Here is a 16348-nt window from a genome sequence, read left to right on the forward strand (position 1 = left end):
CTGATAAAACTTAAAATTTTGGGCCAAATGACTCAGTGACTCACACTACAGTACAGCAATACCTTGCATTGCATGGTTTTTTTCTACAGCACAATTTATAATTTTTAAAAATTCAAAAAAAAAATTAGCAGTAGTAGGGTACTGTACTGTGCTTCATTACTGACATTCTGACAGAAAACAGTACCATAGTGATTTAGCATACTGCAGTAACAGCTGTATTGATGTACACTTTAGAATTATTTCAGTTTTGGTCACTTTAAAAATTATATATTTTTATGACATATGTATATACTTTTATATTCAATTATGAATCAAGAGATCAAAAGAAGAGGCTGATGATGATGATTTATGTTTTTTTAATTGTACAAGGATAACAAAGGTCATAGGTTATACTGTACCATATCAAAGGGTATGGCAGTACACAAGGTAAGACAATCACAAACATCCATGCCCACAGCAGGATTTTCAGTATTTCAGTAGGCATGTGTGTATGGTCAATGATGATGGCAAATGACTCAGCCTCTCTACCTGCTTGATCTGTGGAGTAGGAGAGCTAGATAGTGTTGTGAACATTAAAATCTCCAAGGAAAAGGACCTCACTGTTAGAAAAGCTGGATTGAAGAATATCGACTTTTAAGTAAAGGAAATCAAAAAGTCCAGAATGGTTTGTGTCATTAGGAGAGTAGTAGAGATAGCAAATGAATCTGATAGAATAAGGTACAGAGATTTTCAGCCAGAGAAGGTCAAAATCTGGGGATTCCAGGTTGTCATGGTATATCAGAGTGGACATATTGAGGAAGAGGGCGTATAACTGGGAAAGTTAAGGTGAGTAGTGCTATATCTAAATACACAATGATTATGCATTTCTTGTCAAAATTTGACTATCTTCACATTTCATAATTATTATTATAATTTCGTGACACCTCCAAGGAGTCATGAAATTATAACTCATCGAGGGAGGGTACCAACTCTACAACTCTTAGTCTCCATCATCTACACCAACACCATCAACTGGCCACCACCACTAGTATTTTTGTCTGTAAATTGCATGTGCCCTAAAGGCTGATTTCTCTGTATGCAGGATGAGAAACCAGAGTTTCCAGTAGAAAAATCCCTGCTACCTCAGTATAACGTGCTGCTTTGGATGGATGTTTGAGAACTGAGACTGTTTTTAGTACAAAAAAATACAAATATTTCACTGACATGGAATAATTTTCATATGTTCTTAAAAGATTGTATTTCATTTTATACCTTGGTAGTTTCTAGTCCTCCAGTGCTCAAGAATGTTTCTCCAAATATCCATTCATAGCGTTCAACTCCTCTTCTAGTATATTGTTGCTGGTCAAGGAACTGCTGAAAACTGTTATATGTCTCAGATGAATTCTGCTCTTTAGGCATTTTTGCTGCTAAAAAGCACACTTGACAGGGATTATTTTTATACTGAAAGAACATGTTGAAATTTGTTAAAATCAGAATTTGCATTTAAAAAATAATAATAATAATAATAATATCCACAAATTTAGATGAATTTTTAAGTAATTTACACAAAACTCAAAGTATGCTTCAGTATTTATCAATGTTTGAATTATTTAATCATTAGAATAAATGTTAATGATCATCACAAAATGCATTTAGCAACTATACAATACATACAATGTGAAAAGACTAACAGAGTATTAAAAAATATGCAGCTAAAAGAAAGATTTTATTACAACTTTTGTAAAAAGAAGGTAGGAAAAATACTTTATTCTAATTGTATGATGTGCTTTGAAAGGCCAAATGCCCAAGAATACACCACAGTTTTTTGACAATTAAGCAGTTATTTTAGCTTTCAGTGAATTATATCATTCTGCACACAAATATGAAGTGAACATTCAGTAGTCACTATTACTGTATCACACTGAAAATAATCAAGGCATATGACTTTCCTAATCACTATTGTTTGCTCAGATACAAAATGAAGAAGAAATTAGTCAATTGATTAGTAGTCAATCCCATATACCCATTTAAGATATATGGGATGAGGTAAAAGATCATAACTATGGCAATAAGGACTGCAAGGATGAATCATCATGCTGGAATAAAAGAAAATTAATTTCTGAAACTACAGAGGGATAATCATCTTAGGCATCATGTGGTAAAATAATGTTGGAGGGATCAAAAGTTTGGGTAACTCCATTTCAAAAACTGATTGCCACACTCAACCATTCATACCCTTAATGTTTTACCAAAACCCAAACGCTTGATTCTTCCAACAATGTTTTTTCTTGGGGGGGAGAGGACAAAAATATAGATGGAATTACATGGCAGAAAATTATGATAAACTTGTCTATATCTATTGTATATAAAAAGATAAACAGGATGGAACTGATATGAATGACTAGAAAAAATTTATTAGTTGATAATAAGGCAATGAATGATGCTTTACCATCTTTTATAATAATATTCTGAGAAGTTAATGTTGCCTTGACTAATTTATGAATCTTGAACCTAGAAGGAGTGTAAAAAGAAACAAGCATACTATACTATATAAGGGCAGTGTCAAAACAGGATTATCAAATTACAGATTGAGTGACTTCAACAGCAGTTAAAAATCTTGAAATATTAGAACAGACTAGATAGATGAGTCTGGATTCTCTTTGAAGAACAGCCAGATCTATTAATGGAAAATTTTTTACAACCATTATAAAGTAACTTTACAGCTTACACATGTAGTAAAAAATTATATAGAATTTTATTTAAAAACTCCAATATATTTCATCCAACATTACATGGACTTCGTCAGGGAGACAAAGTCCATGTGTAAGCCGTAAAGTACTTTATAATGTGAAGTGCACATATCCTATTAAAAGTATCTTTTACACCAATTTTTTTTTAACAATATGCCTGCAAATAAGTCCCATATTATTACCATTTTGAAAAAGGAAAAACAACAAACAAAAAAAAAAAATTTTTTTTTATTGAACTAGAAAAGTATACGTCAGAAATAAATTATGTAATCAGAGAATTAAAATCCTAAACATGTTTTATTAAAACTGCAGCTAAAACCTTATTTTAATTAGCATAAGATAACAATTTCCTATTAATATGCTAATGACAAGTTGCTGCCATTTGAGAGAATCCATATCATATGACATGATTTTCTTAACCAGTACACAACCAGAATGCAAGGCACAATATGCAATGAATGTCAGTATAAGAATAATTAGTTTGTTGGAAGTTAGAAATTATTTCAAAATTTGTATAATATCAAGACAATAATCCATTATATATGTAGTCTCTAATTTCTTATATCCCTGAGAATGAAAACCAGTTGAGGAAGAAAGATTACTTTTCATGTTATTAACCAATTCAACAGAGCTTTTTAATTTAAAAATGGAGTTATGCGATATCCAATCTTGATAGTTCTGAGGACAGGTCAGCTTTTAGGAATAATCAAATGTTAAGATGAAGAACCGGGGAAATTAAGGATTTTTTTTTACTATTTTTATCACTTTTATTCATTTATTTATTTGTTTTTGTATTTTTACATAATCTAGAAACCCTGCTCTAGAGAGCAAACATGGAACTTTTTCAAGGCACTTCTGGCCTCCAATAAGTAGAACAACAGTCTCACATCAGGTAGTGAAAATCATCTCTCATATTATTAACAAAAATCCATGCCCATGACAGGATTTGAACCTACACTCTGTTGGAGAGCAGATATGCTAACTACTCAGCCAACCAGGCCAGCATCTTAACCACCTTTTAAATCTTCCAATTGAAGGTGTCAGCTCTCCTTTTGATAATTTAAACCATAACCTCATCCACATTTCCTCTTCTACAGAAGATCCTTTTCTACAAAAGAGAAAAATATAGAAAGTGTCCTTCCTGTGCAATTAGCAATCATGCCTCCTGGCTCCCTACAGCCTCCATAGTTCACAGTTAGTACTGATGATGCCCTTTAGTTGGCAAGACCTGGATTTGAACCCCATGTAGGATGTGAGGAACCTTTATAAGGATTTTTTTTTTTTTCATCTGAAGGTGAGCCAGTCGCATATAGATGTGGCAGAAGTTTACCACCTAGTAACAAGCCACAATACTCAATTCAAGACATAATACACTATTATTATTATTACGTAACACCTCCAGGGAATCCAAAGACTCATCCTGGAGGGCATCGCTCAATTCACTAACTACATTAAACCGCAACTACACCTACACCATCTATTACCAACCATCACCACTAATATTTTCACAGAATCACAAATATCCATGCCCACGGTGGGATTCGAATCTGCAGCTTTTTGGCCGGAGAGTGGATATGCTAACCACTCAGCCAACCAGGCTGGCAATGAAAGACACTAGCCTCATAGCCTTGGTTGCTTTGCAGTTACTGCAAAACAACAACTAAAGGCTACTTGGGAACAACTTTTACCCATCTATGCATACATTTCTCGAATTCTGATAGTACTATTTTAACAATTAGTATCCAAAAATAAGACTGACCTCCTGGCATCATTCTTCTCCTCCAGATGCTTGCATAGATGACCAAGGCAAATCATATCCACTATACTAAGGACAATTACATGTGTCAGGCACATCAACAGCTGGTGATTGCAGAATATGTAGCCTCTTCCAATCAAGTCATCTCTGTCATCACAAATAATGGGGATCTGGTGAGATGAATATTACTGCCTTAAAAGCATACATTTCCTAGTTGGAGGAAATACCAACTAGACCTCTTGATAGTAAGAGGTCTTTCATTGCCCAGAGAAACAAAAAGTGACCTTTGCCATCTTAGTCTCTAGAGTAGAGTTTCTGGTCTGTTTTCCCCTTTTCTTTCTACAAGCAGAGTAGGTGAAGGCTTTCCTGCTCATGTTCTTCATATTCAAATCTTAACTAGAGAGCTACTACCTCCTCCATTCGAGGGTAGGTACAGTTGTAAAGCTGTTTCTTCAGGCTGGCTACCAAGTAGTGCACAGGACCGAACCTGCTGGTAAACCTTCAGGAGGCTTCCTGATCAACTGGCAAATAATCCTGCTGCTGTTACTACTTACTTTGCCAGACTGTGCCTGAAGAGAGTCCAAGTACAGCAGATTGCAGGGGAAGGGGGCACTGTCCAAGGCATCACTTCAACTGACGTCACTCAGTGTGAGGAGGTGAGTAATGAACCCCTGAATCTTTCACTCCATCCCAGTTACATGTCTGCTACTCATTAAATTTCCCATTTTTTTTTACCCATGACTATGATCAACAGTATAAACATCACTGTGGTTAAAAAAAAAATGTTACATACAAAAAAAAAAAAAAAGAAAAAAAAAATCCAACAATCTCAAAATTCCTCACAATAAATAAATAAAAATAAATAATTTTCAGATTGACTTCACTGACATTAGAGGTCTTAATTCCATTATCAATGATGTGCACCACCACTTACAGGACATCCAAACCTGACATGCTATTTATTATTGAACTACAATATCTCACCTCGACTTTCCTCATTACCGTTTTCATAATACCTTTCTCAAGAACAGCAAAACCTGCTTTGGTGAGGTCTGATAGCCCATACAAAGTTTATTGGATCTGTAATCTGCTTTGGCTCAAGATCTCCTTAACTTACTTTATTACCTTCATTTGCTACCTCATTTTCCAACCTCCATTGACCTTTCTGACTATATCTAAACATCGATCACATACAATCTAACTACAATAGTGAGATAAATAATCTTCCTCGGTGATTTTTCAACATTGATTGACTTCCCTTCTCCAACTTCACAGACCAAGCTGGTAAAGAAGTTGAACTGTTTGCCATTAGTAATGATTTAACAATAACAAATTTTCCACAAACTCACCAGAATTCCAGATAATTCTCTTCATTCTCCCAGCATCTTGGGCCTTTTCTTAATCAGCTTTCCCTACCAGTACACCACTAATGTGCGTCTCTCCTCTTGACCTAACCTTGTATCCTGTGGAACTACAACAGTGCCAAATGGGATCACCTTGGGTGATCCCAGGCAATTAGTCAGACAATAATTGTCTGACTAATTGCTTCTACACTTCTGGTCCTGATCTGATCTATTAACAGAAATTATTCTCATTGGGATGAATGCTTTTATTCACTACTCCACTCAAAATCCTCAACTCTTATCCAAACCATGTTTCTCCAACAAATATGGCAAAGAAGTCCAAACCAAAAACTCAGAATGGCTCCAATCAAAAACTCTAGCCTCTCACTCAGCTTAAACCACAGCTCATAACTGCAAGAAAATCAAGAAATCCAAACACATTTTATAAGGGTCAAATGCACTAAGCTTATCTTCTGTCCTCCTATGTTTTCCAGCTTTTTTACAAAAATCTTGATGATACAATGATGACATATTTCACATTTAAGGCAGACTTCTTGACATCAAGTTTTCCTCCAACTCTCATATAGATGGCGATCTACCATTCTACAAACTATACATGATATACCCCCTCTGAAAATTTCACCAGAAGGACATCAGAAAAATACTCGGTAGCCTTCATAACAATTGTAGTAATTTGCATCATCTCTTCAAGCTTTCATGCTTATCTAGCACCCTACAGCTTGGAAGTAAGCTTTTATCCCATCTGTTCCCAAAAAAGGGAGATAAAAGTCAACCATCAAACTATTGCTCTGACCTCAGTACCCTAAAAAATTAAATAAATAAATAACAGAAAAGATAATCAACAGCCATCTGCATCATCTCTTCAAGCTGTCATGCTTATCTAGCATCTGCCCTACAGCCTGGAAGCAAGCTTTTATCCAGTCTGTTCCCAAAAAAGGGAGATAAAAATCAACAAACTATTGCTCTGACCTCAGTACTCTAAAAAATTAAATAAATAAATAACAGAAAAGATAATCAACAGCCAACTGCTTCATAACTCGAGACCTACCAATTACTAAGTTATCATCAACATGGAATCTGCCATTCTCATTCAACAGACCTCCTTGTCAACCTCATCCACCTTTGGAAGCAGCCATGGAAAAGCTCAGAGAACCTCAAGTCATCATTTCTGATATTTCCAAAACATTTGATTCAGTCTGACATACTGGCCTTCTTACAAAACTGGAAAGTCAGCTTCTCTGCAGTCATTCACTATGTTACAGTGGATGGTTTCCTTTCATCATATTTTTTAATTAATGCTGGTGCACCCCAGTGCTGTTACCTACACAGTTTGACTACAAACTCATTCAATCCTCTGCCATTATTTTCTATACCTTTGCTCTTTGAAACAGTCTTCCATATTGCAGTTGGAGTATGGTTAGATGATAATAAAGGAGTGAATGCGTGTAGAAAATGTAAGGAAAATGAGGAATTAAAGTGTATTTCAGGTCGTGAGTGTGATATTTTTGTCAAACTTCAGAATGAAGAAAATAGTGATATGACAAGAAATGGCGAGGTTGTACCAGAGAACTGTGAGGGCGTGAATGTAGAAAGTGTGAATGATGGTATTACTACAGAGCAAATTAATGGTTTAACACAAAATAAAGATGAGATAGATGCAATGAGTGAGATCGCGTTGTTGAGCAGAGCGATACAAAGAGCAAAGTGGCAGCTAGAGAGTATGAACAAAAGTCTACTGAGTGTACCCGCCAATAATAAAAAGTATGATAGGAAAAATAAGAGTATGAGTGTGAACGTAAACAAAATGAAGGAGAGAGAGAGAGAGTGCTGTAAGGAGATTCGTTAGTACAAGGTGTGTTAGTAGAGGATTTGACAAAATTGTACCAACCTGGTGCGATCATCAAGGACATAACTGAGTCTGTTAGAAGGAAAGGGTGAAAGAAATTATTGTTGTGGCAGGTACGAATGATTTGAAAGAAGATAAAATGGAAATGATAGAGAACCTGAATGAATTGTTTGAGGTAGCAAAAGAAAAGAGTGAGAGAGTTAGGATGATTAGTCTTTTGCCACGGTATGACAGTGAAGTGTTTAAAAGGAGGGCCATAATTGCAAATGACTTTATGTGTGGGTTATGTATGATGAGTGGTGTGGCATTTGTGGATGTATGGAGTGAATTCGATGGGCGAAAGGATCTATATAAGATGGATGGATTGCATTTGAATGGATTCGATGTAAGGAGACTTGAAAAAGTGTTGTTGAATGAAGTGTATGTGCAGAATCAGGGAAACTAGATTTATTAAGGGGAGGGGGGTAGATATGCAGACCTTAGGTAGGCAGTTGAGTGTATGAATGAGTATAATATGCCCGAGCGAATAAGGACAACAAATCAGAACGGGATAGTTAGTATAAGGCATCAAGGTAGGGATGGGGCTAATGTGGGTCTGAAATTCATGTACACTAATTCTAGGAGCATTAGGAACAAGAAGGAAGAATTTTTGGCCATGGTTGACACTTCCAGACCACAGGTTATTGGCATTAGTGAAACATGGCTGACTGTAGATGATATAGCTAATGGGATTGAATGTGATGGGTATAGTGTGTTCAGGAATGACAGGGAGAATAAAATGGGGGAAGGGGTATTGTTGATAATAACTGATGAGCTGCAGCCAAGGAGTATAGAAGTTGAATTGCAGGATAAAGAAAAGAGCACATTTGAAGCCATTTGGTGTGAGATTGTGGCTAGCAGAACAAAATATACAATTGGGTACTGCTATAGACCAGGTGATGGAAAAGATGGTGGAGATAGTATGCACAAGCAAATAGAAGAAATGAGTTGGAAGGAGGGTAATTATTATGGAAGATTTCAACTATGGTCGCATTGATTGCAGTGAGGAGAGGCCACACGAGAGGAAGGAATTGGATTTTATGTGGTTATTAAGGGATAACTATCTGCGACAGCATGTAATGGAAAATACTAGGGGTCAGAGAATGCTTGACCTAGTAATTGCAGCTGAGGATTTGGCTGTATAACAAATATGACCACATTGCCACCAATTGGTGAAAGTGATCATAGGGTCTTGACTTGGGAGGTGGCTAAAGGTGTGGAATTTACAATTAAGACAGGGTACGTGTGGAATTATCGGGCTGATAAGTATGACAAGCTTAGGAGTTTGATTGGTTCAGTACCATGGTATGTACAACTGCAAGGGCTAGAAGTTGATAGTGCATGGGAAGCAGTTAAGAAGTGTTTGCATGAAGCAATGGCTGACTGTATATCTAGAGTCCGAATAATAAATCAAGTAGGGGTTAAATGGATGAATAACACCATTAGGCTTGAGCTGCAAAAAAAGAAACAACTATGGAGGGGATTTAAGGAGAAAGGTAACCGGCAGGCACATGAACAATATAAAGCGCAGGCCAGAAGGGTAACTAGTGTGGTAAGAAAAGCAAAAAAGGATTACGAAAGAACATTGGCCACGCAGGCTAAAGAGAATCCTAAACAGTTTTTTTCAATATGTTGCAAGTAAAAGAAAAAATGTATATGGCAGAATGATTTTAAAGAATGCCGATGGTAGGGAGGTAATTGAATCAGTTGATATAGTTGAGTTACTGAGTGAGCACTTTGCAAGAATATATCACCGAGGTGGTGACATTGCAGAAATGAATGAACCAATAGATTATACGGGAATTGTGGTGAATAAAGTGGAGGTGAGTGGTTGAGGTTATGCAATAAACTTATTGCATAACCTCAATGTCAATACATCTGTGGGATTGGATGGTATACCAGCTCATGTCGTACGTGAAGCAACTAAAGAATTGTCAGTACCCTTGACCATTTTGTTTAATTTGAGTCTCGGGTCTGGGTTAGTCCCGAGGGAGTAGAAAGAGGGGGAAAATAGTTCCGCTGCATAAAGGAGGTTCAAAGACTGCTGTTGTAAATTACCGACCGATTAGCACATCAGGAATCGTTGTCAAGGTGTTGGAGAAATTAGTCAAGAAAAGAATACAGGATTGGATAGATGAAAATGGGATATTGTAGGGGGGACAACATGGTTTTGTGTAGGGTAGATCATGCCTCAGTAACTTGCTCACGTTTTATAACACAGTGATGGCTGAACTTGATAAGGGTAATGGGTTTACAGTGATTCTACTGGACCTTGCAAAGGCCTTTGACAGGATACCACATGGAACTAATCAGTAAACTGGAGCAGATAGGGATGGATATAGGGTTAGTGAGATGGATAGGAGGGTGGTTGATGGAGAGATACCAGAAAGTGGTTTATTCAGGAGTTGAGTCCAAAAGACGGCTTGTGACTAGTGGTGTGACACAGGGCTCTGTTCTTGGACCACTACTTTTCAGTTTGTTCATTAATGATATAGGAGATGATCTGAGAGGATGTGTTCACTTCTTTGCTGATGATGTAAAGTTGGGTAGAGCAATTGTGAGAGCACAGGATGTAAAAATTTTACAGGATGGTTTGGAGGACTGTGCTAGGGAAAATGGATGTCAATTAATGTGGCAAAGTGTAAGGTTATGCATTTTGGGGTGAAAAGAGCAGCAGTATATCACATTGGTGGAACGGTACTCCAGGAGATTGATGAGGTCAGGGATTTGGAAGTGTTGGTGGATAGGGAATTGACGTTTAGGGGTCACATTGCAAAAGTGGCTAAATCAGCTCATCAAATCACTTGGCTTCTGAAAAATACTTTAACAAGCAGAGACAAACAAGTTATTGTTCCTCTGTATCAAGCCTTGATAAGACCCCATCTAGACTACTGTGCCCAGATATGGGTGCCATGGTTTCTTCGTGATGGGGAGGAGGAGGTGGAGAGGATCCAGAGACAAGTGACCAAGATGATAGTAGGTATGTGAAATGAACCTTATGAGAATAGGTTGAAGATCTGTGGGTTGCAAAAATTGGTCGATATGCGAAAAAGGGGTGATATGATTGAGATATTCAAATTACTGAAGGGTTTCTATAAGATTAATCCAGAAGATATTTTTGAGAATAGGACTGGTGGTGGGAGGACTAGGGGCCATACATGGAAGCTGGGCAAGAATGTGGTTAGCAGGGGTGTTAGAGCTAGGTTTTTTAACTTGGAGAGTGGTGAATGAGTGGAATAAGCTGCCAGAGTCTGTTGTGGGTGCTAAGACCATGAATGAGTTCAAGGCGATGTATGATAGATACTGTGTGAATGTCAAATAGTTGTTTTTGACATGATGTTAGGGCCTCCCTCGATGAGTCTGTTGACTCCTTGGAGTTGCCCGGAATAATAATAATATACCATTTTTCCCAATGCTTACAACCTTTAGGTCTTCTAAAAAACACATCAACAAATCCTTTCTTCCTTCTAACCACTTATCCACACATGGCACCATTGTGTCACAGGTCTTGGAACCTCTCGTGTGGGACTGATATATATAAAAATAAAAGCAGTATGCATAACTTGTATACCAACAAATTTTCTGGCCTTGGTATTCCATTCCTGACTTACTGAATTCAAAATTTACATCTATATTTTCTTTTTCAGCCCATTCTGAAAAGAAAAAATAAAAGTCAGCCATTAAACTATCATCTCATTGTCCTCACCTTAGTTCTCTTGTAAATAATGATCATCAATAGTTAACTCCATTATTAGGAAATAATTAATCTGTGAATATGGGTTTTACTACTTTTGATCCACAGTCAGTCTCTAAACCAAAATGTCCCACTTCTGGACACAAAAGTGGACAATTTGGGAAACATTTGGAGAGAGACTTATGTGACTGCTCTTTACATTTCATATTTGATCAGATTTATAGAGACCTACCTATTACCATCATAAGATTTGCTTTTCACGCTTCACAAGTGGGTCAAATCATCAATTTTCCTCACTGGTCACTCATCATGGTAGATGACTTCCTCTCTTCAAACTTCTTTATCAATGCCAAAAAACTTCAAGGTTCTTAAATATTCTTTCACTCATGCTTTACTCCTACACATAAACAACCTTCACTCACTAATCTCAAATCCTATCCATACTTTTGCAGATTATTACAGTACACATTCTTCATTCAACAAGTCTTGTAATGCTCAAAATTTCAAGCTTTATACCAAGGTCAGAAGGTCTTAAAGTTTGAATTTGTGCCATTCTCTAGAAAAGAGGAAACAAATAAAAGGCAACTGTGTTAACTTCAATGCTAAAATAACAGTCCTATGTTACTTCTTACAAGAAAGATCATGCCTCACCTCTTAGGCTGATTTACATCTCTTACCTTTCCTTACACAATCACATCACATCTACAGCCTCTAAAAATCTTAGGTGTCTTTTTCTACTCAAAAATTATAACTGTAGCACTCCTAAATTTACCTGACCTTAAAATATTGTTCTTATGTTGGGTAGTGCACCTAAACCTTCTCTAAATATTCTTCATATTAAAAAAATATTAACCAAATTGCCCTCTTTTTTCTGGGAGAGACAATCTAGTTAATAACAGATGATCCCTTTTACAGATTCATTCCATTCACTTACTTACAAATGCTTTTTTCTGCCTTGTGATTTTTTTATAGATCACAAGGCAGAAAATAGGTAGTTTCATGCATCATGTTCTACTGCTCACTCGCTGTCATTCCATCACTTTTCTTTGATGAAGCAACTCAATTTATCAAACACATCAAGGTTTGCTGACAGGAATATGATGCTTACCAAAACATTAAGCTGCAGTGATTAAGCAGAATGAAAAATTATATTGAAGGCCTGTAAATGTATTTTGCTAACTAAGGTCTATAAATATATTGTGACATATAATTTTTACTTTTCAAATTAACATAAGAAAACTGTTTCAATGTGTTTATTCAGCCTTACTAATTACTTCAACATCAAACCTCTACATACCCTGGGAAAAGTCCAAAAGTCAACTGTTCCAATGAATACGTCCAATTTTAATATCAATTATACCTCCCCACACACAATACACAAGAGGTTGCAAAACTTAGAGCACATCAATGTCATGTGTGGACAATATGGACAGTACAGACACTGAAATTGGATTTAAAAAAAAAAAAAAAACAATCAGGTTTCTGGAACTGGAAGCTAGTAGTCTTCCTTAAGAAAAGCAGTGTGAGGAAAACTGTTCATGAGAACAAAGTAAATGGAATGAAAGGGGGGGGGGGGGGGAGCTAGCTTGGTAAGTTTGAAGTTGAATGATAGATATTCACTAGCAAATTCTGGTTTTTATAAGATTAAAGTGGAGGAATTGTTGTGACCTGTTGAGCAGTACAGTGCCTGTGAAAATAACTATAAAAGAGATATAAGCAAAGTGTCTGATAAAGTGAATGGAATAAACCTGTGTGTGAGAGAGAGGGAATCATCTATTAACTGGATTGTCCTCTTCTGGATGGCATCAAGAATTTTTAGGGAGGTTTTGGTGCATCACCCCCCCCCCCCAAGTGTGAAAATAACATTCTAAGTTTGAACAGATTTGGGATTTGTATAGTGAGCCCTGAACAAAATTGGATACCAAGATGTCTAGAAAATGAGGAGGCTATAAATGTGATGCATTTGTGCCAGAAGATTAGTGATGTGAATCAGTCCAAGAAGACTGATTTTGTTTGCAAGTCTAGAAAGTCAGATTTGGAAACTATGATCTTTATTACAAGAAATAGGGCTGACTTGACAAGATTGTCCTCAACCTGCTGAAGAATGGCAGGGAGATTGGTGTTTAAGGTAATATGTCCATTAGTTGCTGCATTGGTCCTTTGTACGAAGGTGTGTTGAAAATTTGTGATAATCACCAAGAAGGAGAGATAGAACTACGGAACTTACACATTATTCTACATATTCCCCACAAAGTGTTATACACTTGTCACAATGCTGCTGTAGCATTTGCAATTCTCTATGTTGCACACAAACCAGTCCTCAGCTGTAGATGTGACATCATCATCTGTGGTAAATTTTGTTCCTTTAAATTTGGAATAGGAAAAGTTGGATGGAGCCAGGTCCGAGGTCTGATGAGTGAAGCAGACACTGAAAGCTCAAGTTCTGTATTTTCTGTTGGGTTTCATGAGCAATGTGAGCAGGTGCATTGTCCTGCAAAAGTAACATGCCTCTGATCAGTTTCCTGCAGTGTTTTTCCTTCAATTCCTTCAGAGCTATAAAATAAACTGCTGCTGCTGTAACAGTTTCACTTTTTTTTTTTTTTTTTTTGAAGTAATGGTAAGGATTATGTCATCCATATCCCAAAAGACAATGGCAAGAACCTTCCTTGCTGACTTTTGGGTTCAAAACTTCTTTGGCTGTGAAGAACCTTTGTATCTCCATTCCACTGACCATTGTTGGGTCTCTGGGTCTTAGTGATGAAGCCATGTTTTATTACCAATCACAATACGAGCCAAAAAATTTGCACCCGATTTCTCAAAATGACCTCAAATCCCTTGAGATGACAGCAAACGTTTACTCCTTTGGTCGGCATTCAAACATTTGGGTACCAACTGTGCTGAGAGCTTCTGCATGTCCAGATTTGATGGATAATGACCCCAACTCATTTAGCCAGAATCTTTGCAATGTTTTTGGCTGGTATCACTGCATGGATGTTTTCAAGTATGACGCTGTGGAAGGTCTTCCTGACCTGGGGACATCTATGGTCTCAGAATGCCCAGTTTTAAACATGACCATCCATCTGGCAACTGTTGGATATACTAGGACACAGTCCCCTAAGGGCTCACAGAAAGTTTGGTGAATCTCAGTTGCAGACTTTTCTTGTGGCACGAACCCCCGTGTCTTCTTTTCTAAAAGAAAAAGAACAAATTATTACAATTCAATGAAACATGGGGGTTAAAGTGTTTTAAGATATGTTCTTTCTTGTGGTTATATCAGTCATTTTAATATTTTTGTTTTAGGTGTTTATCAGAACTTTTCAGCCTTCTCTCATATATAGTTGGGGTGCAGTATCCCAAAAGAGGAAGGTCACTAGTGGTGTACTGCAGGGATCAGTTTTGGGACCATTGCAGTTCAATTTGTATGTTACTTGGAACGGGTTTAATTAGTGATATGCAGCTGTTTGCAGATGATGCAAAATTGGAGAGAGCAATCCAGAGTCATGCGCATGTTATGGCCTTACAGGAGGACTTGAATAGATTGCATGAATGGGCAGGTAAGGGAACTGTCACTTCAATGCTGCAAAGTGTGAGGTTTTGAGATTTCGTAAACAGTGATGGGATGCGAAGTATACACTCAGTGGGAAAACTTTAAAAGAAGCATAAGAGATGAAGGAGTGATGGTGGACAAGGAAATGTCCACCATCACTCCATCATCACAACTTGTGCAATGTGGCTCCTGAAATTCAGGAGCCACATTGCACAAGTTGTAAAGACATCACATTGGATAATGGCAATGATGTGGAGGATCCTGACATGCAGAAATAGAGAGGTTATGATGACATCATATAAGGCCTTGATTAGGCCCCATATGGATTACTGTGCACAGATTTGGTCAACAGGTTTTCTTTCCAACTTATCCTTGTCACCATGAAATCGTCTAGAGACGATTCACAAAAGGTGGTCAATGGTCTTTGGAATGTGGAGTTAGAGGACAGACTGAGAGAATGTAAGTTGCAAAGCTTCATGAATAGGAGGAAGAGGGGGGGGGATATGATTGAGACATATAAGCCAGTAAGGGGTTGTTATTAAGTTGACATGAAAGAGATTTTTTTTTACAGAATGGAAGAGGGGGAATAGAACAAGAGGCCATTGTTGGAAACTGTATAAGGATGTGAGCAGGAGAGAGAGAGAGAGAGAGAGGGGAACAGCTTCTTTGCATGCAGAGTGATTGGTGAGTGGAATGCATTGCCGAGTGTGTTGTGAATGTAGACACATTGAATCAGTTAAAGGCATGGTTGGATCAATATCGTGTGCAATAGTGTGTATCTCCCATGATGAGTCTCTGCAGTGCCACACTCAGGATTTAATCTTGGAGGGGGCCGAGCACTCAAGATTTAATCTTTGGGGTGGGGGGAGTGAGTTGAGTAGACGATTTGAGAATACACACTATGCATCGCAGACGACCTATGACTGAGCATCTGCAATGATCGCTAATTCATAAGTAGTATAGAAATAGAAGACATGATGCAACATAAATAAAAAAAAATGAATTTTAATTAGAAAAAGATTTTTGGAAAATTTTCTAGCGTTTTTTTTTTCCTTTTTCTTTTGGAGGGGGCTAGGGCCTGGGTGTGCCACTGAGTCTCTGACTCCATGGTGGTCAGATGCTAATAATAATGTAGAAGAAGCATGTCTACTGCACTGAAATTTTCCAAGTATACATTTTATATAACATTTATTTAAAAAATTTATATATTTCAGTTTATATTTTATATAAACTGAAAACTATTGATAACTATGAAAACTAATAATAATAATAACTACTTGCAAGGCAAGGCCCACATTTTTTGCCTGCATCACGGTCCCAAGACATCACTTGCCTAGACATTTTCTGCTGTTTTCATTTTCTCTCAAGATAAT

General features: G+C 37.2%; 1 protein-coding gene across 2 annotated transcripts in view; it reads right to left on the reverse strand.

Moving 5' to 3' along the window:
• Nucleotides 1-16348, reverse strand: part of LOC150096731 (uncharacterized) — a 114606-nt gene that overhangs the window by 38534 nt on the left and 59724 nt on the right. For both annotated transcript variants that reach the window (XM_090407859.1, XM_090407858.1), the window contains exon 6: nt 1252-1440. In XM_090407859.1, coding sequence (XP_090263985.1) covers nt 1252-1440 — 189 coding nt within the window. The remainder of the gene's footprint in view (nt 1-1251; nt 1441-16348) is intronic.

Source organism: Typopeltis vanoorti, chromosome 18 (assembly GCF_054136105.1).
Source record: "Typopeltis vanoorti isolate ZY-2024b chromosome 18, IOZ_Tvanoo_1.0, whole genome shotgun sequence".
In the NCBI taxonomy this organism is placed as follows: Eukaryota; Metazoa; Arthropoda; class Arachnida; order Uropygi; family Thelyphonidae; genus Typopeltis; species Typopeltis vanoorti.